The sequence below is a fragment of the Rhagoletis zephyria genome, unplaced genomic scaffold (assembly GCF_001687245.7).
Source record: "Rhagoletis zephyria isolate East Lansing unplaced genomic scaffold, Rhagoletis_zephyria_1.1 Rzeph_scaffold_01664, whole genome shotgun sequence".
Classification (NCBI taxonomy): domain Eukaryota; kingdom Metazoa; phylum Arthropoda; class Insecta; order Diptera; family Tephritidae; genus Rhagoletis; species Rhagoletis zephyria.
Genome location: NW_016158748.1, coordinates 2309 through 28562, shown reverse-complemented (window position 1 = coordinate 28562; position 26254 = coordinate 2309). Strand labels below are relative to the sequence as shown.

At 36.5% G+C, this 26254-nt stretch overlaps 7 protein-coding genes across 17 annotated transcripts in view; 3 read left to right on the top strand and 4 right to left on the bottom strand.

The window, feature by feature from the left end:
• Nucleotides 1–5049, bottom strand: part of LOC108364762 (putative GPI-anchored protein PB15E9.01c) — an 89505-nt gene extending 84456 nt beyond the window's left edge. The window contains exon 1 of the mRNA XM_017618584.1: nt 4239–5049. The gene's annotated coding sequence lies outside the window, so the exon portion shown is untranslated. The remainder of the gene's footprint in view (nt 1–4238) is intronic.
• A 1904-nt stretch (nt 5050–6953) lies between these two features.
• Nucleotides 6954–9156, bottom strand: RpL22 (Ribosomal protein L22). The gene is made up of 3 exons (XM_017618582.1): nt 9050–9156; nt 8232–8813; nt 6954–7316 (listed from the first exon to the last, which is right to left on the bottom strand). The coding sequence occupies exons 1-3, from the start codon at nt 9059–9061 to the stop codon at nt 7050–7052; spliced, it is 861 nt and encodes a 286-aa protein (XP_017474071.1). The 5' UTR covers nt 9062–9156; the 3' UTR covers nt 6954–7049.
• A 1581-nt stretch (nt 9157–10737) lies between these two features.
• On the top strand, nt 10738–11676 carry Aptx (aprataxin). Of its 2 annotated transcripts, none has more exons than XM_017618577.1 (3): nt 10738–10978; nt 11034–11259; nt 11318–11676. In XM_017618577.1, exons 1-3 carry the CDS (start codon nt 10808–10810, stop codon nt 11482–11484), a joined length of 564 nt encoding a protein of 187 aa, XP_017474066.1. In that variant the 5' UTR covers nt 10738–10807; the 3' UTR covers nt 11485–11676. The 2 variants fall into 2 exon arrangements, with proteins under 2 accessions (XP_017474066.1, XP_017474067.1); XM_017618578.1 differs by having other exon boundaries at nt 10802–10978; nt 11045–11259.
• A 194-nt stretch (nt 11677–11870) lies between these two features.
• LOC108364756 (aprataxin-like protein) lies at nt 11871–14254 on the top strand. 2 transcript variants are annotated; one of them, XM_017618576.1, is made up of 4 exons: nt 11871–12016; nt 12418–12722; nt 12778–13003; nt 13065–14254. In XM_017618576.1, exons 2-4 carry the CDS (start codon nt 12552–12554, stop codon nt 13244–13246), a joined length of 579 nt encoding a protein of 192 aa, XP_017474065.1. In that variant the 5' UTR covers nt 11871–12016; nt 12418–12551; the 3' UTR covers nt 13247–14254. The 2 variants fall into 2 exon arrangements, with proteins under 2 accessions (XP_017474065.1, XP_017474064.1); XM_017618575.1 differs by lacking the exon at nt 11871–12016 and having other exon boundaries at nt 12211–12722.
• A 125-nt stretch (nt 14255–14379) lies between these two features.
• On the bottom strand, nt 14380–23676 carry hfp (Poly(U)-binding-splicing factor hfp). 7 transcript variants are annotated; one of them, XM_017618569.1, is made up of 7 exons: nt 23264–23459; nt 22830–22926; nt 22324–22364; nt 16451–16686; nt 16334–16392; nt 15571–16074; nt 14380–15507 (listed from the first exon to the last, which is right to left on the bottom strand). In XM_017618569.1, the coding sequence occupies exons 3-7, from the start codon at nt 22337–22339 to the stop codon at nt 14430–14432; spliced, it is 1893 nt and encodes a 630-aa protein (XP_017474058.1). In that variant the 5' UTR covers nt 22340–22364; nt 22830–22926; nt 23264–23459; the 3' UTR covers nt 14380–14429. The 7 variants fall into 7 exon arrangements, with proteins under 7 accessions (XP_017474058.1, XP_017474062.1, XP_017474056.1 ...); XM_017618573.1 differs by lacking the exons at nt 22324–22364; nt 23264–23459 and adding exons at nt 19808–19970; nt 20603–20786; XM_017618567.1 differs by lacking the exons at nt 22324–22364; nt 23264–23459 and adding an exon at nt 23487–23676.
• Nucleotides 23677–23870: 194 nt separating this feature from the next.
• On the bottom strand, nt 23871–24967 carry LOC108364759 (V-type proton ATPase subunit G-like). 2 transcript variants are annotated; one of them, XM_017618580.1, is made up of 4 exons: nt 24831–24967; nt 24644–24773; nt 24431–24531; nt 23871–24364 (listed from the first exon to the last, which is right to left on the bottom strand). In XM_017618580.1, exons 2-4 carry the CDS (start codon nt 24723–24725, stop codon nt 24194–24196), a joined length of 354 nt encoding a protein of 117 aa, XP_017474069.1. In that variant the 5' UTR covers nt 24726–24773; nt 24831–24967; the 3' UTR covers nt 23871–24193. The 2 variants fall into 2 exon arrangements, with proteins under 2 accessions (XP_017474069.1, XP_017474070.1); XM_017618581.1 differs by having other exon boundaries at nt 24644–24741; nt 24797–24886.
• A 166-nt stretch (nt 24968–25133) lies between these two features.
• LOC108364758 (gamma-aminobutyric acid receptor-associated protein) overlaps nt 25134–26254 on the top strand; it is a 2373-nt gene continuing 1252 nt past the window's right edge. For both annotated transcript variants that reach the window (XR_001847807.1, XM_017618579.1), the window contains exon 1: nt 25134–25413. Coding sequence is in view for 1 of the 2 variants with exons in the window: in XM_017618579.1 (XP_017474068.1) it covers nt 25324–25413 (90 nt within the window). In the remaining variant the exon portion in view is untranslated. The remainder of the gene's footprint in view (nt 25414–26254) is intronic.

Genomic DNA, 26254 nt, shown 5'->3' with positions numbered 1-26254 from the left:
ACTATTCCCAATTAAAAAGAAAATTGCGCGCCAAAACTTAACCGTCAGAAAGTGTCAAAATGGCTTAAGGTGCAAGTTTTTACTAGTTTTGCGTTCAATAACTTTTTCTGAAAATTTTCTCTTGCTCTCAATTTTACTCTCTATTTTTTTTACGCTCTCGCTGCAAGTACTTACTGGAAAAGTTATTGAATGGCTCTAATATTTCAGTATTTTTTGTGTTCATTACATTTTCAATGAAGTCTTAAAAAAGTCGCCTACTTTTTTCTGACTTTTTTGCTGCACAGCTTTGATGCTTTTGCGAGCGTGCATGCTGCAATAGATCGGCTCTTCCTGAATTGGCTTTTAATGTGCAATTGCAAACATTACAGCAAGCCTCGTAACCTCAAGTGTTTACACAACCAGCCTTTGAACACGGGATCCTTAGTCTAAGGCTTTCTGCACATTGGTCGTCCAATCATAGTTACTTCATCGTCACAATCATGATGCAACGATTACATGACGACTACACTTTCGCACACTCGGTCGTGAAATTTCAATTCATTTGGCGTCTAAAAATTCACTTGGAGCTGGTATTTCCTGTTTTTCTGGTTGATATTTTCGCGAAATATTTACAAAAACCTGTAATTTTTAAAATATAGACTGTGCTGCAACAAATCTAGACATCATTTTTCAATAATATCTCTTCTGTTCTTTTCCTGAAATGTGTTTTGTGCATGCACACAGAGACTTTTTACAATTTCGTTTTATTGTATAGGTTAAACGCTCACATTTATTTAAATTTTAATGCAATTATCCACTTTTTAATAATTTCCACAGATTTTATGCAAAAATACTAATTTTTATGCAAGTATTCACTTTTTCACTAATTTTTCCCCATAAAATGTAAACAAACAATGCGTGCACAACGATTAGCAAACGACAGTGCCATACTTATCCGTTTCTGCATCTTCTACGATTTGCCGATAACTAGCCGATAACGACAAGTGTGCAGATCTCCTTTGAAATGCATGTGCTCGGATCAAAATTTCAGGGCGAGACGATAACGCAACTATGATTGGACGACAAGTGTGCCGATAGCCTAAGAATCCAGAAAAAATCTTTTGAAGCAGCTGCAGCAAAACACAAAGATTGTAAAGATTTATTAAGAAAAGAATTCAAAATCAGTTCCACTTATAAGATTTAGTAACAAAGAAAAATTACTGGGAAGTTAAAAATCGTCATTTTTTACACAAAAAACGTCAACAGGGTACAAAAAACCTCCAAATGACGTTAAAAACGTCAACCTGGCAACCATGCTCCGTACCGTCAATTCGTTTCAAGTTTTCTTGTCTCTTTTGATATTTTCGTTGCTTCCCATTTAAAGAACCAAGGACTTGAATTCAATTAAAGTTGACGCGTGTGGAAGCAAATAGAAAACACAAAAGAGAATGCGAAAAAATTGCTCTTAAGACTTGACGTGTCTGAAAGGGGACATAGTGATGCTGCGATCCGATTCGAACAAACGCTTAGTCGAATCGAATAATCATTTTTGTATTTAATTTGGTCTAACACTACCTTTCCGATGCAGAGAGAATTATCGAAATCGGTTCACGTGGTCCCGAGTTATGCGGTAACATACATTAAAAGAATAAATAATAATCCGACGAACTGATAACCTCTTCCTTTTTTGGAAGTCGGTTAAAAAATTATTGTCCTTACCCGTCTAAAAAACATATGTACATCAGGGTGGTCCAAAAAAATGTAAAACTTTAAGCTCTCACACCCTAGGATTTTCCTAAATCGAAAAATTACCCATATTTTTTTGTTTTTCCAAACAAATTATAGTGACTCAAACAATATGTTTTTGGAGCTAAATTTCTATAAAAATATTGCCGAAGTTTTACCCAAAACCATATAATTGAAATCACAGTTTCAAACTTTATACAAAATTTAGGAAAGTTCAAGAATCTTTAGAACATTTTTGGTATGCAATTATATAGTCCATATAATTTTAGTCTGATGATATGCAGGTTTCAACCAGCTGAAAAATTATGTTGATTTTTAATAATTTTTACTACCCAACTATACCCAACAAAGTGCAATGGGGAGACCCATAAAAAATAGTTAATATCTATGCATTAAAAAATTATTAAATATGCATTTTGGTATTACTCTTTCAAGTCCCCTGAAAACAAGCAGTGTTTACCTATTGAAAAATATTGATTTTCAAGTATTCTATACCAGTTCTACGAAAAAGATTTTTTTTCGCCATATAAAATATATGGAAAACTTCATGGCAAACCAGCTCTAAATTTCATTTAGGAAAAAATAAGAGTACTTTCTTCGATTTAGAAAAATACTATGAGGTGAGTGCTAAACATTTTAAATTTTTTCCCATGTAATCTTTGACCACCCTAATCTACTACAAGCTGCTTATGTACATACAAGTAGATTTAAATAAATTCTACATTAGACCGTATCGCAAAAAAAGTTCAATTTGTTTCAAGCTATTTATGTTGAACACCTACGAAGGCGAATTCAAACAAGATGTAGCCAGAACAGCTTAACCGTTTTCGAGATATTTAGCCCAATGATTCCGGCCTTTTGCGTCCAAATGGGACCCGTGTAACCCGTGTATACATTTTCTCTGCCAAAATGCTAATTTTACCCACTTTCAACTGGTTGCCAAGGGTTCTGTGGCCGGGTTCAACGGGCCCAGTATGCCTTTTTACAAAGTTTGAACTGTGCTCTTTCTAGTGGGTTGGTTAGCAAGAGCCACGCCTCCTCCCCCTCCGCCCACTAACTCAAAAACAGTGGGCAAATAACTAAGCATTTCCCTCAACTTTTTTCGGCACATATGTACATCGCGACACGGTCTAATAATACACACAAGCATATGTTTACTTACATTTATGTAACCCTTATACAGGGTTGCCACTGACGAAAAAAAAAACTTACCATCCACGTGAAAAAAATCTACCAATTGTAGAAAATATCTACCAAAATTTTTTTTTTAGTTTTTTTAATGAAAACTATAGTTTTGTTATTTTTTCAGTTAATTCAATAAGACTTCAAATTGTGTTTAAGGTACTCTTTATTTAAGAGATCATATTATTAGCATCTTCTCAGTTTCCTTCAACCAAAAGCGAAAGTAATGAAACTAAAAGCAACAACGAAACTTCATCATTTTAAAAAACTTCAACTGGAGTTATTATATATAAATACAGTTACTCAAAAAACGCTTGATAATTTTTTTTAATATTCACAATTTTTTTCAAGCCAAACTTTTTTGGTATTACTTTATAAGAATATTGTTTGCGCTTTACCCAAACATTTAAAATCAAGGATTCAAGCTAAATACAACGTTTAGAAAAATTCAATAAATTTCCGTCTAAATTTCGAACTTTTTACTCTGAATTTTTAGAACAATTTAATGTATGGAGTTTTACAGCCCATAATACTTCAGACTAATCAACAATGTGCATCTAAAAATTCCCGTTGGTAGTTTTAATTTTTTGTTTGTTTTTATTTTGTGTTTTTTTTTTTCATTTAACAATTGCCATTGATGAAAATATGCGTTGATTTAATATTTTTCGAAGGGTCGAAGTGGGTAATTACATACTTGTCCGTTCTTTATATACATTTATTCGTATGTATATAAAAAGTGTGCATTAAAATGTTCGAAAATTAATGCAATAAAGTAGACTGCACTTTTGGAAAGAAATTTGTAATAAAAAGATAACTACGAAAAATAAAACGGGAACGAAAAGTTTTATTGTTTTTTTTTTCAAACTAAATAATTCAACAAAAATCTACCTAAATGAGAAAAAATTTACCTTTTTACCAACCCAAATTTTTTCTACCAATTTTGGTAACAATTTACGAAAGTGGCAACCCTGCCCTTATGGTACTCACTGACTTACATATGTATGTACATACATAGTATTCACCGACCCCCACCCTGCTAGTATTTTCTAATAAGCAGCTCTATATAAAAACATGTGTACATATATTCTGTTGCTCGCACTCCAATTGGAACTTGTCCGTATTGCGTATTTGCGTCCACATGGAAGCGCAATGCGCTATGTTGTTGTGTAATCACAAGCTAGCGAAGCCACACGGCAAGTGTTCAATGTGCACGGATGGACGGACGGAAAATATGGACAATATACATATGTACAGACATACATATCGCATGAATAGACAGTAAAATTGTTTAGTAAGTTTTATTTTCAAAAGAAAATTAGATTTTCACTTACCACTAAAATAGAACGCCGTCTTTCTTAACTTTATCGTCAGATTTATTAAAACACATTAAAATTATGTACATATGTAGTTCTTTTCACTTTTTCTCTGTGCAAGTTTTTTGTTACACTAAAACGCTGCACAATTAAAAGTATATTTTGTCAATTATCTCACAATTGTGAATTTATTTTGCTGCATTTTTTCCATTACACTCACTTAGAAAATAGTTCGCTATCTTTTCCACGAGGTTCAGAAAATTTTTAATTTTGTCTATATTGCGTGCCGCTCTGCTACTGCTCGAGTATACATCTGATGACAACGACACGACGCGTTTTAGCTTTTTAGCGCCGAATGTCGGACTCGTGGAGGCAAACAAAACAAAAAGAACAATGTCAGAAACGCCAATTACCCAACGCTGCCGACGTTGCAGTGGGCAGCAAACGGCTGCATTGAAGACGAACAAAATACTAATGTATGTATGTAAGGTGTGATGTAAAATATAGTAAATAATTAACAGCGTAAAACAACAATGTTAAAATGAAGTTCCCTTTGGCATTACAATAATCAAATAGAACAGCAACACCGTACCATCTGCTGCGGCGGCGGCAGCGTCGTCGTCGGCACCTGCTTTCTTGACATCGCCAGTTTTCTGTTTACTTTTTTACCGCAGTAGGAGAGCACGTCGATTTTTACTGGGAGCGTCGAACGTAAACAAATAAAAATAGCAACAAAAGTGAGAGAACGAAAAATGCCATAACAAAAGCGTTGAGGTGTGTTCAAAAGCATTTGTTTACGTCGGTGCAGTGGGCTGTTCAGTCAATGCCATTTCCGTCATAATGCGAAGAAAACATGTGACTGCTGTGATGGAGGGATGCAGGGATGCACTGTATTTAGACATAGTAGAAACTTTATTTTAATCTAGAAGGTAAAGCTAAATATAATGGAAGTAACGGAACCAAGGCGAATTTATCCAAGGTGGTGTTGTCCAATCTGCTGATTTCTTCTACCTTTCTTCGTGTTACATGTATTTTGTTTTTGCTTTTACTGATTTGACACATGAACCAAAAATACAAGATCACGTAAGAACGCGACGTTGTATTTGTAACTGGTTTTGAGAAAAAAGTTTGCGAAAGCGGGTTCGTCAGCTGAGCGTTTGTTTACATCACAAGCACCACTATTTTACACTTTTATTCAAGTAAAGAAGAGTTAATTCAACATGACAACACATTTTAAAGCATTTTGTTGCATCATTTTACCTAAATTGTGCGTTTAAAGTGGCTGACAATAATTTTGGCTAATTTGGTTTTCGTTAGCGTTCTTTGCTTTGTTTACTTTTCGCTCGTTTTCCAGTGAAACAGGATAAAAAAATCGACTTTTTTCACTCTCTTGTTCTTACGTGATCTTGTGTCTTTCGTTCATGGATTTGACAGCATGCTCAAGAATAGCAAAAACAAAATAAACAAAAATTTACATGTATTTTGTTTTTGCTTTGGCGGCATAAACTGTCAAAATCTGTAACAGTGTGTGTAGAAATTCAAACAAAATTTTTTAATTTGATATCGAAGCCGTGCGGCGAAACACATACACAAAATCAATCGGTCAATTATCTATTGTATTTGAAATGAATGCAAATGATCAAGGCGAATTTATACAAGGTGGTGTAGATGGCGAATTCATATTACAACAAACACATCAATTTGACATTAATAAGTACGTGGCGAAAATCTAAATTCGCCATCAACACCAGCAAGGCGAATTTATACAAGGTGGTGTTGATGGCGAATTAAATTTTTGCCGCGGTACTACTGAATGTCAAAATGACGTGTTTGTTGTAAACAAGGCGAATTCATTTTACAACAAACACATCATTTTGAAATTAATAAGTACCGCGGCGAAAAACTAAATTCGCCATCAACACCAGTTTGTATAAATTCGCCTTGATTTTGACATTAAGTAACGCGGCGGAATTCTCATACCTTGGTTATAATGCACGGGGCGAATCGTAACTAATCGCGGCGAATTCGTAAGGATCTATTGATTTTAGATGCTTCCGTTTTACGTTACGTTCAAGGGCATTATAATCGTTCGAATTCATTGCCCATACAATAGATAATTAAGCGACAGTTCACTGCGTTCCGTTACTTCCATTATAATCCAGGCATAAATTCGCTAGTAACACCACCTTGTATAAATACGCCTCGACTCCCGCAATACAAAATACGAGAGCAAAAACGAAGTACTGCACTTCCGAAAGAATTTCGGTTGGGCACATTATTCGTGCTACATATCGCTACACTTGACCCTCAAAATATGCCACTTTCTTTTAGTATACTACGTAAAAGCTTACGACAGACGGCAGCGTGCAGTTAATTCACTGACCGAAATCGTCATTTGAAGCCACCGGTTTTTTCGCCATGCACAAGGTCTATTAGCTTTTCCTCTAGCAACTTCCCTTGAGAAAATAAAGCTAGTCAAATTATCAGTTGAACTAAAGTTGGCACCGACCAACTTTAAGTCATGAGTTGAAAGGCCATTTACATCAATAAACTATCGCAGACAGGAATTTTTTGTGAACCGAATGAATTATGCGAAGCGAACTAACAGGCAAAGAATGCATTAAGTGCTCCAGATGCAAGGAACTTGCACAAGGTGGTATATGCGAACACTCATTAATGCACTCTAATTAAAACCTAGCTGGTTCACAGAATTAGAAAATATGCTATAACTAATAATCTTGTAATTTTCCCACAAAATCAATTTGTGCTAAATTTATTTTCATTTCATTTTTTCAAATTAAAGTTAAAAATATTACAAAAGAGCTATGTTTACTCGGCATCCTCATCTTCGTCATCGTTGGAGCTGATTCTGAAGTATCGGAGTTCATACGAGTCCTTATCGTTAGACACGACACGGATCCAATCACGCAGACTGTTCTTCTTCAAGTAACGCTTGGTCAAGTACTTGAGGTAAGCCTTGGAGAAGTGCACGTCCGAGTTTACGTACAACTTCATCTTCAAACGCTCAAATGTTACATTGTTGCCAAGGTTGTTCACTTTGCCATTGACCTTTAGGCGGGCCTTAACGTACTTTTCCTGAAGATTACAAAGGCAAAATTAGAAAGTTTCCAATACAATAGAAAAAACCAAAATATTCAAAATTAGATTGTCTCTTGCAGTGTTAAGCCACAAAACCATGCGAGTCATTTTGCGACCAAAAATAGCAGAGTGTAAATGTTTACTTTGCCACTGAGTACACTGCCTTCAGAGCGACGGCCTCGAAGCTCACTCTCTGACGACAAATCGGACGTGGCACTCTCTAGACCAAAAACTCTTAAAGCAAATTTTTGTAAATTTAAACTACATATTTACCTTGATACACCTTGCGTGCAGTAGTGGGCGTGTTCGTTTGCCATTATTATACGCTGCTGCTACGATTTAGCTTCTTGCATCAGAAAACAATAGCGATCCGCTGAGAAGCCTGCAACGTACGAAAATTCGACACGAATACGCAAGGCGCACTATGGGTTTTGGCCTGTGCACATGCGGGTGCATGCACGACAGCCCGGGACCCACCACAGGGCGGTAGACATAGTACGACTTGGCACTGTTCACAGACGGTTGCACCACTGGCCAGACCAGGTTCTGGCGATCAGAGGCTACCCCGTTGTGCAGCACCCAGAGTCCCGTCTCGAACAGCAACCCCCAACTAAGTTGGGGCTATATGGATCTGACATAGGAGCGGTTCGTGCAGAACCTATTTGAGCAAAGAACTAAATAGTAACAGTAGGTCATCAGTGTATCCATAATTGTTAGGCCAATGGGACCGGCTACTTGCCGGATTCACAATGGCTTAATCCTTATGGAAGTCACTCTTACGATTAATAATTTCCCTGCGCACGAACGTACGCCCATACTTCTTAATATGCATTATAAAAGATTTTTTAGTACAAAGTCTATTTACCCCAATTGGAGCCACTTGCTCTGGACGTTCGCAATGTGTGTACTTACGAAATCGGCAACATCCATGATGTTATCCTCAGCAATATTGGTGCAGTCGATGCCAAAACGGATTGACACCTTCTTCTTTTTCAGCCCCTTGCCACGCAACACGTTCTTCTTGCCCACTTTACCAGAGGCAGTGGCAGCTGTCACTGATTTGCGTTGTGGCTTGGAGGCAGCCTTGGCAGCAGGCGCTTTAGGCTTTTCAGCTGGAGCAGCAGCAGGGGCAGCAGGCTTAGCTGGTTCGGCTTTCTTGGCGGGTGCAGCAGCTGCTGGCTTAGCAGCAGCAGGTGCAGCCTTCTTAGCATCCTTGGCAGGGGCAGCTTTAGCATCCTTCTTTGGCGCGGCAGCCGCTGGTGCAGACTTCTTGGCATCCTTGGCAGGTGCTGGCTTAGCAGCAGCTGGCTTGGCTGTGGCCTTCACTTCCTTGGCGGCTTCAGGAGCCTTCTTCACATTTTTGGCGGCTGCTGTTGCGGGCTTAGCTTCGGCTTTTGGCTTTTCAACTTTGCCTTTGGCTGCGGCAGCAGCGGCAGGTGCTGCCTTCTTTTCGGCCGGTTTGGCGGCGGATTTATCACCTTTGTTAGTTTTAGCCTGAGGACATTAATAAACAAAAATTATTACATGTGAAATGAAGGTATAATAGTAAACACTCAGAAAATGTACTAGTAACAGAATTTTTATCGTGCAATATTTTCGGCATCCGGTAAATTACTCTTCCAAACTTTTCATTAGTTGGTTGAAGAGCCTACTAACTACCCTATATTTTACTTATTTCACGTTTTTATTCGCGATTGTACTTAAATTCTAAGATTTTTAGGAGCACTTACAGTCGGTGCCATCTTCAACAGCAGGAACCACGGAGAAAAAGAACTGGAAGAGCTGTTGTCAAAACCAGCGTTGCCAACGTTGCTTTATGAAATTCCCTGTATATTTGACGTCCGAAATAATTTCCCACAGGGTCGCATAAGTATATGGATTTATTGGAACTGCAGAACTGCAGATAATTAATAGGTTTGTATAGTAACTTCTCCAGTAAACATTGCAGCGAGAGCGTAAAGGCAAAATAGAGCGTAAAATTGAGAAGCGAAAACTAGCAGAAAAAGTTAATGAACACAAAACTAGCTAAAACTTGCAAGTGAATAGTTGTTGCACTTTCTTGACATTCTGCTGTAAACATTTTACTATTTATAAATCAGCTTTAAACTCTTTGCTTTACACACAAGTATCATGAATATGTTGATTTCCACTCATTTTACTTATATTTATGCTAAACCAATTCAACAAACGGCGGCTTTTGACATTTATTCTTCTTCTTCTTCTGCTAGCTAATTTCTGCTAGTAAAATTTTCACTAGCAAGGATTTGCAGCCCTCCCGTGTTGTTACGCTCTCGATTCAGTGCTCTCTTGCAAATATTTTGGGTTATCATACACTTTTCCAGTAAAAATTTGCAGGTTCCAGTACAAATTAGTACTGACTATTAGTTATTTGGGGTATTCACAACGGTGTCGTAAGTGTCGTATTGTTGTGTGTCGTCAACTTTAAACGCAAAAAAAATATATATGGGAGTTCGCAAGGTACCATCAATGNGGTTCCAGTACAAATTAGTACTGACTATTAGTTATTTGGGGTATTCACAACGGTGTCGTAAGTGTCGTATTGTTGTGTGTCGTCAACTTTAAACGCAAAAAAAATATATATGGGAGTTCGCTCTTTNACGTTCCTGATGATATGTTGGCGTATATTTCAAACGCATTCGGTTTATTCTGGCTGTGAAATGAGATTATCCGGAATGTATAAAGAAACGCAGCCATTATGAATTTTGGCAGTGCTAAAAAATAGTTGGTTGTTGTTTCAGGTTTTCTAAACATTTATTTAAGCTTTTAAAGTTTAGAGAGCAATGTCAAATTCAATCACACTTTGTTGAATACATTTTGGTCGTGTTCTTTTCTCAGCAGGTTGCGCTCTGATCCGACGAAAGTGCTGCCTTTTCTGCCCTCAAATACGTGAGGGTGAGAGTTGCATGGTTGATTTTTAATTTAATCTTGTAAAAATGCAATTATTTTCCATATCAGAAATAAGTGTTTTGCTTTAAAACTGTTAGACTTACAGGCCAAGTGAATAATTCAGCTTTATGAAGTTCTATAAATAAATTTTGATGGAGTGGTATATTTTCTGTTTCATTCTCATATAAAGAACGTTTTTCCNTGAAGAATGTTTGACAAGCCGCTTGTGTGGTGTATTTCGCTCTTAACAGGCCAAGTGAATAATTCAGCTTTATTAAGCTCTATAAATAAATTTTGATGGAGTGGTATATTTTCTGTTTCATTCTCATATAAAGAACGCAACATTTTTCAGATTTCAGGGCAACGCAAACCAAGAGTTCCCATATAAAAGGGCAGAACTTTTGTTGAAAAAAGAAAACACTATAAGTTTCGAAAAAAAATACTTGTACAAATAAAATAGGTGGGCCATCATATCACCAAGGTGGCAGCATAGTGACATTGGGAATTTTAGCTTATCGGCAAACAGCTGTTTTAAGATACAACAAAAATGTAAATAAAAAAATTTATTTTCTCATGCACAAATGACAAATTCCGTTGGCAAAGGATGGGCTTCTGGCCTAATATCGACGATAAAAGATCCTAAAAACCACATTATCTCCTCTAAGGACGCTGTAGTGATACATGACAAATACCCAAAGGCGCGCCATCATTACCTCGTACTGCCCAAAGCAGATATACCGGATATATTCCATGTAAGCTCACCTAAAACAAAAATCTCTAGCTAGTTGGTTTTCAGTTAAGTTTCAGTTAAATCTTAGCCATTTACCTCTATTGGAAGAGCTGCACTTGCTCGCACAAAATGTTATTGAAGTGAAAAGCTTTCAGCTGGACGATTTTAAGATCGGTTTTCACGCGCAGCCCAGCATGCAACGATTACACTTGCATGTAATTTCCAAGGATTTCGTATCCGACTGTCTCAAAACAAAGAAACACTGGGTTAGTTTTAATACAGAACTCTTTCTACAATATCAAGGTGAGTGAAGACACAAACTTCAATATTTGGAATATTTGGAAACTAATCCCATGTTTAGAAGCCTATGCGCGGCTAAAAACAGATGCTTGTATCAAACGTTTGACGAAGGAACAAATTCAAGAGTTGACTGCCTCAGCGCTGGAATGCAATCAATGCGAGTTTGAAGCCAAAAATATGCCAGACCTGAAGCGACACCTGCTTGAGCATTGGGCACAGAGACAGTGAGATACATTTTTGCCATGACGTGTTAACGCTTCTGCATTGATTTAGTCTAGAGTTCCCAGATTTTTTATGCGCGGAACCTGTAGCTCACATTACGTTCCAATTGGCCCCATTTCACTTGTTTAATAAACAAGTAATTTTTAGGCGAAAAACACAACCGACTTCAATTCTCTTGTATAAATTTAGGAGTACCGTTTTCTCATGGTCCAATGATCGGATCTAAACCAAATTAGTACGAGAACACCTGTGAGACACTACCTTTCCGACAGAAAGAAAATATCGAAATCGTCGACGTGGTCCAAAGTTATGCGGAAACATACATAAATAAAAATAAAAATAAAATATTCGTACGAAAATTTCGAAAATATTCGTTCTTTTTTTTGAAGTCGGTTAAAAAGAGCTTTTCGTAAAGCAATCGTCCACATTGAACGTTTGAAAATAATTTAACTCGTCAATTTGAAAATGGTATTATTCTATTCGAACGCCTAACTGTAGGTCCATTGAATATCATAAAATTCAAGGCGCATCCATATATGTATGTATATACCTTTTTTATACCAACACATAAAGCGCTTGGACCCAGTTCGCTGTGATTCAAAACGGAAGCATAAACCAACTTTCAATACGCTCAGAAATTCAAAAGTGTTATGACTCGAATTTGTTTTCAAATCGTTTTTTTATTTCTNGGAAAACAGGTATAAACACATCACTCATTTGACGCGAAGTGAAAAAAGGCTGGTGTTCTTTATACAGCCCGTTTTAAATTTGAATTATTATTACAAGGAATTTGAATTGTTCGCTTTATACATGTTTTGAATCGCGGCGAAATGAATTAAAGCGACTTATGCATGCGTATAAACGTAGTATAAAATAAATAATAAGTAGTATAAAATAAAATATGTATGTATACCATTTTACCCGATTCCCCGAAACAAGACAAATTCCCCACAATTCGGGGAATTCCCCGCAAGTTGACATCGCTGAGGCGTTCAGCAATAGGTGAATTGTGTAGCTGAAAGCCTGAAAAGCTTGTTGTGGAGTTGTACTATAGCGATATAAAAGAAAAAAAAATGACAAATTCCGTTGGCAACGGATGGGCTGCCGCCCTAATAACGGAAATAAAGGATCCCAAAAACTACATTATCTCATCCGAGAACGCTGTAGTGATATATGACAAATACCCAAAGGCGCGCCATCATTACCTCGTACTGCCCAAAGCAGATATACCGGATGTATTCCATGTAAGTTCACCTGAAACAAAAATTTCGAAGTAATTTATTTTGAGTTAATTTTCAGTTAAATGTGGGCCATTTATCCATACTGGAAGAGATGCATTTCCTCGCACAAAATGTTATCGAAGGGAAAAGCTTTCAGCTGGACGATTTTAAGATCGGTTTTCACGCGCATCCCAGCATGCAACGATTACACTTGCATGTAATTTCCAAGGATTTCGTATCCGACTGTCTCAAAAAAAAGAGACACTGGGTTAATTTTAATACTGAAATCTTTCTACAATATCAAGGTGAGTGAAGACACAAACATATGTATGTATATCCATATTTGGAAACTAATCCTCTGTTTAGAAGTCTATGCGCGGCTAAAAACAGATGCTTGTATTAAACGTTTCACAAAGGAAAAGATTGAAGAGTTGACTGCCTCCACGCTGGAATGCAATCAATGCGAATTTGGGGCCAAAAATTTACCAGACCTGAAGCGTCATCTGCTCGAGCATTGGGCACGGAGGCAGTCAGATAAATTTTTTTGATGGGATAACTCTTCTGTAATGATTGGATCAAAATAACCCAATTTTCAAGAAAAAATGCTTTTTATATCCAGTTAAGTAATTTTAATCAAGTTTTGTCTTAATTTATTCGATAAAATCATCAACCATACCCATTTGTAAATCAAACCCGAATGATTGTCATTAGAATAGAAATCAACACAACATGGAACTCTCGTATACCTATCTGAGAAACATACTATGGACCAAGTGGAAAATATTTAGGGCTATCACTGAATCCGAATAGCTACGAATTTAGCATATGTTCACGAAAATCGGACTACGGTGGATTCTGTGATAGCGCAGATTAAAATACGTCTCTAGCTGCAACCAAAAAGGAATATAAATACACAGCAGGGCTGTTCAGGATGTTGTGGAAATGGTCTTGGATTTGGAGTTGGAATTGCATTTGCAAATTTTATGCTTGCTGTCATGGCAACCGTGTGCATTTTATTGTTGTTAATTTACAAATGCACCGAATATGCAAATGCAAGGACAAACTCGCAACATCCCGAACAACCCTAGTGTATTTATTTAAAATTTTAAAATTTACATAAATATATTCGGAATTCATTAATTAATTAAACAATTATCTACTGAAGTTGAATGGAGTTCCACCTTAGAACATATTAATTTCTATTATTGGGTCGAATGTGCTGTTGTTGCAATAAATTCTACAATACCCAACTTATTTTTGTTTAAATACTTAACATATTTATTATTAATTGTACAGAAATTAATATATTTCATCTTTACTTAATACAACGGCATTTTACACGCGAATACATTCATTACGGCTGCTCAAAACGCATCAATGCAAAGCATTAGTCTCTTTTACTTCTACTCGTTATGTTTTGGAAATAAAAGATACTGATGTTTTGTATCAATACATTTTAGTAAACGGCCACTACATCATCAACGGCTAATGGACTTGTGGAAGTGGAAACAGTAATGTTGAATAGACTTAAGCTTTAGACATTTAGTGCACACAAAGCAACAAAGAAAATATGAGGAAGAAAATTGTTAAAAACTCAAGAGTGAAAATGAATTTGAAAGCAAATTCGCTGACGCATAACACCAAAATAGCCCGTTTAGTCGTTGGCTCATTATTGCTAATATTTCTTTTTTTGCATTCTCCTTCGAGTTACTTTCCGCACATATAATCCATTTAACCAGACAAATCACCATGATCGAACAGCGACTGATCATAAAGCTCAGCGATAACACGTCGTCCACCAAAGAAGCGTCCATGCAAGACATCACGTCCACGCATAGCCTCCACTGAGCTTGAAAATTCTACGAATATTTTAACAATAATCTCTGCTTCCTCATCGTCCTCGTTTTCAGTTTGTTTTTCATTGAAGATTATTACACGACTAACTGTACCGAATTTAGTGCACTCCTCTTGAATTTCCTCTTGCAACGTTTCGTCAACATCCTCTGGTCCGACCATGTTGCGCAGTATAATAACACGCGACTCCTGTGGTCGCATCAGCCGCTGCATGACCAGTTGCCGCGCACTCTGTCCCTTGATCGACATATTCTCCTGCTGCTGCAGCGTCTGCGTCTCGCCTTCTTCCATCAATTTCTTTTGCAATTCCTCCTGCTGTGCCTTCTCGTGCGCCTTCTTCAGCTGCTCCGAGTTAGCCGACTGCAGATTGTGTAATGCTGTTACATTGTTTGCTGCGGCCACTGCGGCTGCGGCATTTGCACTGACAGAGGCGGCAGCTGCAGCCGCTGCGTTTGCGGCGGCATCGGCGCCCATTACCGTATTAATAGCGCCAGCACCAAGATTACCAATCGCAGCCATTGTAGGAGCGCCCATAGTTGGTGTTGCTAGAAGTGCAGCTTGTGTAACAACCACCGGTGCGGCAGCGGCAGTTACATTCGGCAAGCCGGGTGCAACACCTAATAGATTCGGTGCTAAGGCTGCTGGCGCTTGGAAGACACCAGCAGGAAGGAATGCGGCGGCGCCGCCTGTAGTGGCAGGCACTGCAATGCCCGGCGGATGCAATGCGCCAGCGGCAGCGATCGGCAATGTGCCCACCTTAGCTGCGGCAGCTAGTGGTGAGATGCCCAGAGTGGGAGTAGTTGCAGAAAGGCCAAGCACGGCGTTGCTGGCGACTGCGTCAAGTGCTTGTATCTTAGCGGTAGCAGCAGCGGCGGCAACAGCGGCAGCTGTGGGCATTGTAGAGTTGGTAGAGGCGCAAACCAATGCATTCGGAGGAGTAATTGAACGGCCCACTCTAAGGAAGAAATGAATTAGTAATACAAAAATATAATCCATGGACGTTTATAGCTATACGCACCTCAATAACTGTCCGCCTAAATCGAACAAGTTCATGCTAGCGATAGCTTCATCCATGGCCTGCTTGTTGGCGTACTCAATGAAACCATATCCCTTGTGTGTATGCAGTGATGTGCCCTGTGCCAATTTGCAATACAAAATCGGCCCAAATGCCTCGAAAACGCTCTTGATGTCCTCTTCGGATAGATCCGGATGAATGGAGGCAACATAAATGCGATTGAAGCTTTTGGCTTCCTCCTGAATCTCATCAATCACCTGCTGTGCCTGTGGCATGTTGCTAGGGCGACCAACCTTAATGTTACGACCACCCATCAATGCTCCATTCATTTGTTCCAAAGCCAATTGTGCTCCCTCTGGTATTTCGTATTCGACAAATGCGAATCCTTTGTGCTTCTGAGTAATAGGATCCCAAGACATGTTTATTGACTTGATGGGACCAAAAGGTAGAAAAGCGGCGCGTATAGTATCCTCTTTGAGTTCAAATGAGATACTGCCTACATAAACCCTACAGTAAAGGAAAATCGAGTTACTAAAGCTGTAAAAAATCATAGTATTTACACTTTATCTCCAAATAAACTCAGATCTTATCAGCTATTTACGGTAGGCACATATCGTACTTTTCATGCCACTGACGCTCATTAACTCGAGATAGTTGTCACGACATTGAAGCAACCATTTCACCGAAGCTAATGCTTTTACCAGGTTTAACATCAATGTTTTAGTAAATAAGTAGCTATTAAGTGAAAGTTTTTCCTCTAACTTACCTGCACATGAGCGCGAGTGCCTGCTGCCGTTGAACCTGAGTTCGTTGCGATGCCAATTGCTGTAAGGTAATTTGTTTTTATTATTTTATGGCCATTTTCAACTTGTATTACATCTACCTGTTGCTGATGTGCCAAAGTCTGTTTCATTAATACCATTTTAATACTCTGCTCCATGGCATATTTCTTAGCCTTGCTGACCGTATCATGTTGATCTGAGGTAAGTTTTGGCAAAGCGCCACCTAATAGACCCAGCAGTGCAGAACGTGTACCCGGACCGAATTTTACATCGCCCGTTTGTTTCAGATCGTAAATTGGCTGCGAAATGTATGGAATTTTCGGTTCCGAGGACTTGCCTAGAATTAGGAATATTAATTAATGGCGAAGAAATTAATGTAGCCAACAAAACGTTTGTTGGTGAGTAGAGCAACAGCAGTGTGTTGTTCCTGTTGTTGAAAGGATTTTGTGAGGGGTGAAAGCTCGCAGTACACATTTCGTTTTTTTCTTTGTGGACGGAAAATCACAAGAGTCAAATCGATGGTATATATTTTTATACTAGTGACGTATGGGTGTCAATAAGTGAGCGTAACGGTTATGGCGCCTGAAAAACTGGCAGTGAGCGTATAGCTATCTAACTTCTGAAATAAATAATTTCTAACTTTTAAGCTGTCATTAGAACAGCTGGTCTGAGATTTTGATTTCTAAGAAATTAAATTGATTAACACTAATAATGAGGGAACGGATTTTTAGGACCTAAAAACATATAAAAAAGGCAAAATAAAATAAAGAAACAGGCTAGAAAAGGGGAAATAAAATAGCGAAATAATCAGGAAGACACTTCAAATCGCAAAAAGGCAAAATAAAGATTAGATAATGATTGGAGAACTAGCCACATTCTCCAATCTCAAATGTTAGAGAACGACTCGAAGAGCTATCAAGAATCATAGCGATCTCAACAAAAATGGGACATAGATAAGAAGATAATTTAGGTAGGCCTTCTTAAATAAAGCCATTCTGAGGCCTACCCAAGAAGGGCTGAAAAAAGTGCTTCCTTGCCTGCCACTTATAATTTACAAATGAATTTCAATAAACATTTTAAGTTGCAATAACACATATTTGATATCAACCTTAAGCAAATATTTCAAAGATGTATGATTTTTTATAAATTAAAGCAACTTTAAAAGAACTCCTCCAAAAAACCTTCTGAAGTACTTCCTATAAAAGTCCCTCTGGAATTCCTTCCATGGGTAGAGAAAGAAGCCCTTCAATTTGTGCCACTCGATACAAAAGAGAAAGGAGAAAGCAATGTAGAGTGGAAGAGCTCTAGACTCTCAGGAAGGCCTTTCGGAAGGGCTTTCAACTCCTGAAATTATCTACTGGGTCTCGACTCGAGAAAATATTAATTCTCTAATCGAATTCTAATGTTGATCTCTAATGAGATTCGAATGTGAATTTCAAACTGCTGTTTTGCTTTATTAAATAAATCGTTTTGTTTTTAAAATTTGTATTAGATGTATTTGCAATAAAATATTCATTCATTCATTTGGAATATTGCTTATTTACATTTATTTGAATTTGCGTTGTTTCTCTAATTGTTCTCGAATCAAATTCTAATGTAGTTCTCTAACTCCATCGACTCGAGAACGATTAGAGAATTATCCTAGTTATCTAATGTAGAAATCCAAATTTCTCTACACTAGAGACTGTGTTTGCTGGGATTGAACCACAAGATGCAATTCGGAGTTTTCTGGCAGCATTTTCATTCTACTTTCACGAATAAAAGCCTTGAATATACAAAACGTGCGCTCGACGTGAATTGATACAAGTTGCGCCCAAAATAAATATGGAACATTTGAAACTTTCATATTATCAGGAATAAGGGCTTTTTCCATATGCCTTACAATTAAAGGTAGAAAAGGCAGAAATGACAAATATCTTAAAAAAGGCAACATAAATGTGTATGTATGTAATGTAATCGTGGACATTTTTAATCGAATATACTCTATCTCTTTAGCAGAAAAAGGCAATTTCTTAAAAAAGGCAACATCAAATGTGTATATGTATATGGAATCAGGGACAGATAATCGTGGACATTTTTAATCGAATATACTCTATCTCTTTAGCAGAAAATAAGACAATCTCCATAAAATCCGTTCCCTGCTAATAATCATCCGTTATAAATATACGTGGGGTATCTGTATTACAAATCCGATTTTTTCTTCCATTGAATGAAATAAAATTTATTGATAGCTGTACTAAAAAAAATGTGCATTACATATTAGATAAACCTAAAATAAAATGTTCAAATCTGTTTTTCAAAACTTTTGCAATATTCAAACCTTCAACAAGCTACCATTGATAATTTTTAAAAATTATTTGGCGCTCTATATTTTTGTTGGGTGTTTAGCAGTTTCCCTGACTTGCTGGGTGCGTCATGTTGTTTTCACGCAAATAGATTCTTTTGTATCTTCTTTTGTATCCTTTCAACAAAAAATATTTGCTATTTGATATGTAGCGCCGACACAGGCTTCACAGGGTCGTCTTCTTCTTGATTGGCCTTTTTCTTTTCTTGCCGAGTCCATATAGATCTCGCTAGCTGCCGGCAATTAGAAACACCGGATGAGGCGTGATAGATAGATATTACAATTAGGTATGCACCGCGACCTAGTGGGCTATTATGCCCTCTCCTCTTCCCGATACTTCTAAGCCTACATCCCTCAAGAACAGCAACAGCGCCTTCGTGGGTAGAAAGTTAATGTGTTCAAGCTGTGGCCGCGAATGAAGTTAAGTCCCTCTCCACCTTATCTATCTAATGCACCTCTAATAGTATACAAATTCTACGAGATTAAATCTAAAACTAACTTAAAATATTTAAGTCAAGTATCCAAAGTTAACCTACATTTAGCTACCCGTTTCGAAACGACTACCTCTTATGAATGTAAAACATCTGAATATCATACATAGCCTACGTGACGCATTATACTCACTTATTGACGGACCCTCTTTTACTTAAATATTTTTATTTTTGTTGGAATTGAATGGGTAAAAAAGAGAATTCGACGCCTGCAAGAAAGATAAAGACAAAAAGAAAAAACATTAATAAACAACACGTTCTCACTCTTCCTAAGCGAAAATGATCTTGTAAATGCGCGTGCGCGCACACATTCATCTGCTTTACCGAGAGTTATGCGTTCGTTGAGTGCGGTTTTATGTTTCACTTTCGTTGCAACATTCGTAACAATCTATCAGGTTTTGGTTGTTGCTAATATCTTGGCGAAAAAATCATTGTGGATATTTCAAAATAGGCCAACGCCACCATACCGCACGCCAACAGGTGGCATTACTTAATTTGTTTTTCTACTTTTAGCATTTGAGCCAAAATATTTTCTTTTTTTTTTGTATTCTCAAGCAATTCATACTAATGTTGTCAGTTTTTCATTATTATGTTGTTGATCGCAGCAAAGTAGTAGAACTTACAATTATCACTCTAGTGTAGCGGTAGCAGAATTTCATTTGGTTTTTAACGTGCATACTTTTTTATACTTTATGTGGCGCGCATTAATCAACTGTTTAATTTGGCGACTTAATACATTTCGTTCGTATGTTTGTATGTGATTTTTGGTTTATTTTTTGAGAAAAGCTGCAAAATGTAAGAATGAAAGAAAAAAGCACCCAAACATTAAAAAAATTAAAATAAAATACGTAGTCTGTATAAATCCAAAATACATGAACAAACTGAGTTTTTTGTATTAACACTATATGAAACATGTATGTAATAAGAAAGACACGGAAAAGGGATTTACGCACAAATTAACTGGCTACGACGGAGTAGAGCTTAGGCATGGACTTGCGTATATACGATGATGTACGTACATGTAGGAGACAACTGTCATGAAACAAAAAGCTGATGAAATTCAACTTTACAAACAATACATATGTAAGTAGTATGTACATATATGTATATAAAATAATGCACAAGCAATGTAACCAAGTGTGCGCATGCCACAGCCATGGAATCGAACGGACTAACGGACTTATCTTAAAAATAATTAGCAGTGAATACGAAGCTTTTTCAAAGTTTAGGCCTTCGAGAGATATTATACACACTTTCGTAAATATACAATATTTTGTAATCATAACTAATAAACTTGTATTTTATATTTTGCTTTTAATGCAGTACTAACTTTTAGTATGAAACACGCGTAAATCCCCTTTCAGCGATCCATATAGTTAACTAGTACAGAAATATAGATATAGAATTAATGAAGCGACCTTATTTCATCTCAAAAATCTCTTTGCCCTCTCCAACATTTGATGATGTTAGCGCAATTGGCTTTAAACGTTTTTATTGGACACATTTTTACATTGTCACTGTGAGAAGTGGGTGAGTGTGGATTTGAATCACTTCAGGGACACATTTAATAAAAGAGAAAAAATAAAAAAGAAATAAAATCCGCTGAAAAGATAATAAGAGAGCAACAGTGAAAAAAATTAAGGAATTTCGAGATATTTTTGTTTTTTTTTTTCATATACTATATGCATAATGTTTCATAATCAAATTCAGTATTTAGCTGTTAATGGAAGATCGTTCACGGTTCTGCCGATTGAGAATGTTTTAGTTTAAAAAGGCACAAACCAACCAAATGCAAAACTGGAGAAATGTAGAAAATGGGAAAATGTTCATATGCAAGCTTTTACTTGTATTGAAAATAAGGAAAATGCGCTGCAATTAACAGTCTTTTCAAATGATCCGAAGAAACCTTTCATTGCATTCAACAAAAAAAAAAAAAAGAAACTAGCCACTATACTCTCAAAGTATAAGTTTGGAAAGTCTTTGGCCAAGGAAATCATTAAAGTATTCACAGTCAATATTGTGGAACAAAGCACAGTGCTTCTAATTTAATTAATGAAAGCTATCAAATTTAGTTTATACCTTGTTTTATCATTGGCAAGTCTTAAGGTTTTTTATTCAAAAATAAATTTTTTAGTGTTAAGTTCTGGGAGATTACTTCCTGGGTATTGTTTCTCTACTTCCCCTTATGTTAGTAAACAAAACTACGAAATTCTTCAAAAACTAGACTAACTTTTGTCGAAGTGGTGCTGTAAGACCTTTGTGTTTTGATGAAATATGTTTTACAATTTGTTGCAAATATCCCTTTTCATCCTATTAGTTTCATTGTCTATCGGTAGATTTTATACTTTCTTAAATAAAAGATAACGTTTACGGACTTGAATATCCCGTAAGAATGTGTAAATAAAAAGTGCTTAGCTCCAAAGATACATATTTTCTGTGTAGATGCTTTGACGCGTTTAAATTTTGAAGNAATACGGAATCAGAGGCAGAGAAATTTAACTAAAAAAAAAAATACTTACAAAAAAGAAATAAAAAGAAAAGAGAGAAGAAGAGAGAATCAATATGCGTTATTAGTTCCATAACATCAGCAGCATTGCAAAAAACATACATCAAGCGAAGAGCTAGAAACGCGGCGGCGCCACACAAGTCAACACCACCAACCCGCTAGTCTAACTTGATGACCACTTTTGTAAATAATATAATTTAACCGTGTGTATTGAGCCCCTGCAGCGTTTAAGGTTTAATGTGTTCAAATTTTTACCATGAACATTTAATCGGCTGTTCAATTCATTAATAAATTTTTTATTTTCTATGGCCCCATTTCCAGCTGTAGATTTTTGTTTGATCATTTTGGTATGGTATTATTTTACTAAAGTGATACAGCAGACCAATAATTAATTTTTTTAACCAATTTCGTGACACGATATTCTTCATCTTATTTTGCCTTCGCATTATTTCATTTTTAGGTTAACTCGAAATATTTCGAGTAGTTTGTTTTAATGGCTGCTCCCCATTCTTTGCTACTCTAGTGTATTTTCTACACATTTTTTTGTTTGATTTCAACTCTTGCAATGTTTTTCTTTTTGTTTCATTAGGCGTTAGCTTACACGGCGAGCAGAGGAAGTAGTGCAAATCTCACCTGAACCTGACATCATCACATGCGTTAAAGGTCTGCAATTACTTAAGCAGAACAGAAAAGAACAAAACCGATTATTTAGTTAAATTCAGTTGATGGCTGGAAAAGAGGATGTGTAAGTATGTATGCATGTAACTGTGATAAAAATCGATTTTCTTAACAGAAAGCACTTAAATTCAGCCAGTTTAGTTTAGGACGAAGTTGTGACTGCATGTATTTGCATGTTTACATATAACTTTTTTTTTACCTAACAATTTTACTCCATTCAGAAAACGCTGCTAATTAACTAAAAATACTTAATATTCAATACAATAACACAAGCATGTAAATACTGGACAATTTTTGTTACAAAAAACTAGCAAACCGCAACATACAAAACCCTCGTGGCAAACGTACACACATTGGTATTTATTTTAAAATTTTGCTGTTTCCATTCATTTATGGCTTTTAAATTTTACTTTAAAAGATAATATACTAGGTATTTATTTTAAATGATTTACTGCACTTACCCGACTCCGAGCGAGATCTCTTTGATGGCACCATACCGTCATTTAATGGATCATCCGAACGTGATTCTGACGACCGCGATTCTCGTTCATTGGAACCCTAGCAATCGGTAAGAAAAAATATTAGCTATGCAAACATGTAAATTGTATTAAGAGAATAATAATACACTCAAAGGATACACCTAAAAAAAGTTGCAGCAATAAAGTTTCCAAATGTATACATAAAATTGCACGCAATAGTGTGTGTATTCTTAGCAAAATGAAAAACTCAAGGTTAAAGACGCAATTCATTCATTGTTGGACAGGTGAGGGACAGGACGTAGCAAAACCAACACCCGGTAGATTTGCATTGGAGCAAACGCGAATCAACCTCTGCGGCAGCAATTGTTTGCTACGTTCAGGCTCAAGTTTTAGTATACACACTAAAATTTACCCACCGACCATGCAAATATATGAATAGTTTGACCGCTTGAAAACTATCTTAAAAACACATTTCCTAAAAAATTATAACTTTTTGTGCATTATTTTAGATAAAATCTTTAAAATTTCCACTTTTATGCTGCAAATTAATTCGCTAGAAATTCCACGCGATTTTTTTCGGCTGCCATTACGACGCGATCAGCGGCAGAACAATCGCCAACTCCAAACGAGTAAACTTACCATATTTCAACTGAAAATATTAAAATTTCAACTGCGTAACTCCTGCAGTGCTATATTTACTTCAATTTGATGTGGTTTACAGACTTGTTTTTTAAGATATTTGCAATAAAATTCGTGCAAATTTTCACGGATTGCAGAAACGCGTCAGGTCACAGCGAAATTTTCCTCCATAAATAAATTTCCCCGATGACAACGAGTATAAATGAGCTGCCGGATCGAGAAAAATGGAACCATAAAATTAAAAATACTGGGCTTTTAAAAAACCAAGGTTTTTGTGAGGAAAAGTAAAAAATTTAGATCCCAATCTTCGAAAAAAATCAAAGAATTAATTACTGGGCGAAATTTCCATATTCAGGATTAGAAATTACGCCAATACTTCGAAAAAAGAGTTTGCATAAAATAGGTCTTTTATTAAAACACTCGTTATAATTGTGCATACTGACTAGTTAATTTTCCAGTTTTCTAAAGAATAATTAGTTTTAACGTTAAATGTTCACATAATGTATGTAGGTTCAAGCTAAGAGTATCTTTAGACTGGATAAAATATTTGAGTCTGCAGATACAAGCAATATAATTCGACTAAAACAAGTACTAAATTCGTTAACTACAAAAATTTGAGTATTCCGATTTGAATATCAATTGAAAAATAAATCTTTGGGTGTGATAACAGTGTTTTGGCTTCTTCCATGCTACTGCTTTCCAACTATTTACTTCTTGGAAAAGTTTCTGTGCACATCAGATTTTATGTTGTAGACTAGATCTAAAAGATCGTTAATCAATAAATCTTTACGAGTTTCTACTGCAGTTTTTATTTCTTCCATTTTATCCCGCGTATCAGCATCAATTTTCAAAGCAACTCCCTCTCTTGATCCCATGTACTATAGAAAATTTTAAATACAAATTTACTTTCGTTGCTAAGTTAACATTTCCTACAGGGATCTTACCTTAGCTTCATATTCCTTCAGTAAACGTTCACGTTCGGCGCGATATTTCTCGATCTCCTCTACTGCCTCGTCTTTAGCTTGCTTCAAACGCTTTGCTTTACCTAGTCGTGTTGAGAATTATAAATATTTTCTAATTATGACCTCAAATGCTTAATAGGCACATCCGCTGGCTTCGGCAACGAGGCAGCCGTAACATGATTTTGGAATACTTACGTTTCCTAGCTTCCGAAACCTTTTCTGCTGCCTTTTTCTCAGCAGAGAGAAGCTGCTGAATCCCTGTGGATTGGCTTGTCATTTCACTGTGAAATTACCTAGGAATCAGATAAATTTCAAGAAAATGTATNTGTCATTTCACTGTGAAATTACCTAGGAATCAGATAAATTTCAAGAAAATTTATCACACGAAAATTGCCACAATGAAAATAAATATTGGTTAGTTGACAGCTGATTACTGGGCTGAACTGCGGGTTGAGTGTGGCAGCATTGATCGAGAACAGAGTTGCTTTTTATAGAGATCTATTCTCCGATCATTACGAGAATTTAACACACGAATGTTGAAAAAAATAAATATTCTTATATATACATTCGCCTATATCAATTACGTATTTTTATGCATTGCTTTGAATAGTACAATTGAAAATAAAAATTACATTTTATTTGAAACTATAATGCAACCGTGGAGCTTACACTGCGTTTTTGCAGCAGATGTCGCCCCACAAGTTTTTCGTTTCAAGTCGCCCATTTCGGTGGACGACATTTTGTATTGAAAAGCCAACGAGTAAAGAGCAAATAATAAATACGAGCTAGCAGGAAGTTGTGAAAAAAATCAAGTGGAATTAGAAAAGAAGAAAATCAATTTATTTTATTGAATTCATCCGAAAAAAAACTGAACAATGAAGTTCCAATACAAGGAGGATCATCCCTTTGAGAAGAGACGTGCTGAGGGTGACAAAATACGCAGAAAGTACCCAGATCGAGTACCAGTAAGTTTGACGACAGAAAAAGTTGAATTGCGTTTGTATTGCAAGTTTATTATACTCGTTCTCATGCAAGCTTATGAAAAAAATTTAAGTACATTTTATATATATCTCGGTTGTTAATAAGGGGAGCAGTGGTGAGGAAAGGAAATTTTCTTTGTTACGATAAAAGCAAAGTGAGGTACTAATACTTTTCTCGTTTTAATTGCGTCATAGAATATAAATTTTTAAAAAGAAAATGTAGCGAACAAGTAGCTTTCTGTGTTTTCCTTATTTTTGTATAAAAGTATACAAAAAAGTGCACATATTTACCAAAGCTGAATCAGGGTTAATGTGTGTGTTTTGGTTTTTCGCTAGTGTTTTTTTTTCCTGTTTTCATAGGTAGTGTTGCCAATCATTCCAAAGAACATTAACAGTAAAGGACAATAGTGGGGGTTACAGTAGCGGTATTTGTGTGATTCTCACACCCGTTGTAGGGTTCATCAATTGTAGCAGGAATACTACAAAATAGAAAGGGAAACTGTGAACTGGTGATTGAATAAAAATTTTGTCAAGGTCAACATCGAACCACCCAATTTAAGGCAACACATATTAGTAAACCTACAGGTTATTGGCAATAAAAGCATTTCAACATGAAAAAATTAAAATTCTTAATTTGTCAGCTGTTTAATTCGTTCGTTTCGTAAATGCATGCAAAAAAAAGCAGTCAAACACGTATTATTAGAATCACAAACAGGCGCTACACAAAAATATCGTCGCTGATTCTGCAAAACGGTATAGGTCTATTAGTACCATTGTCACTTAAATGGTCTCTTACTTGCACCGGAATGCATCTGCAAATCGTTAC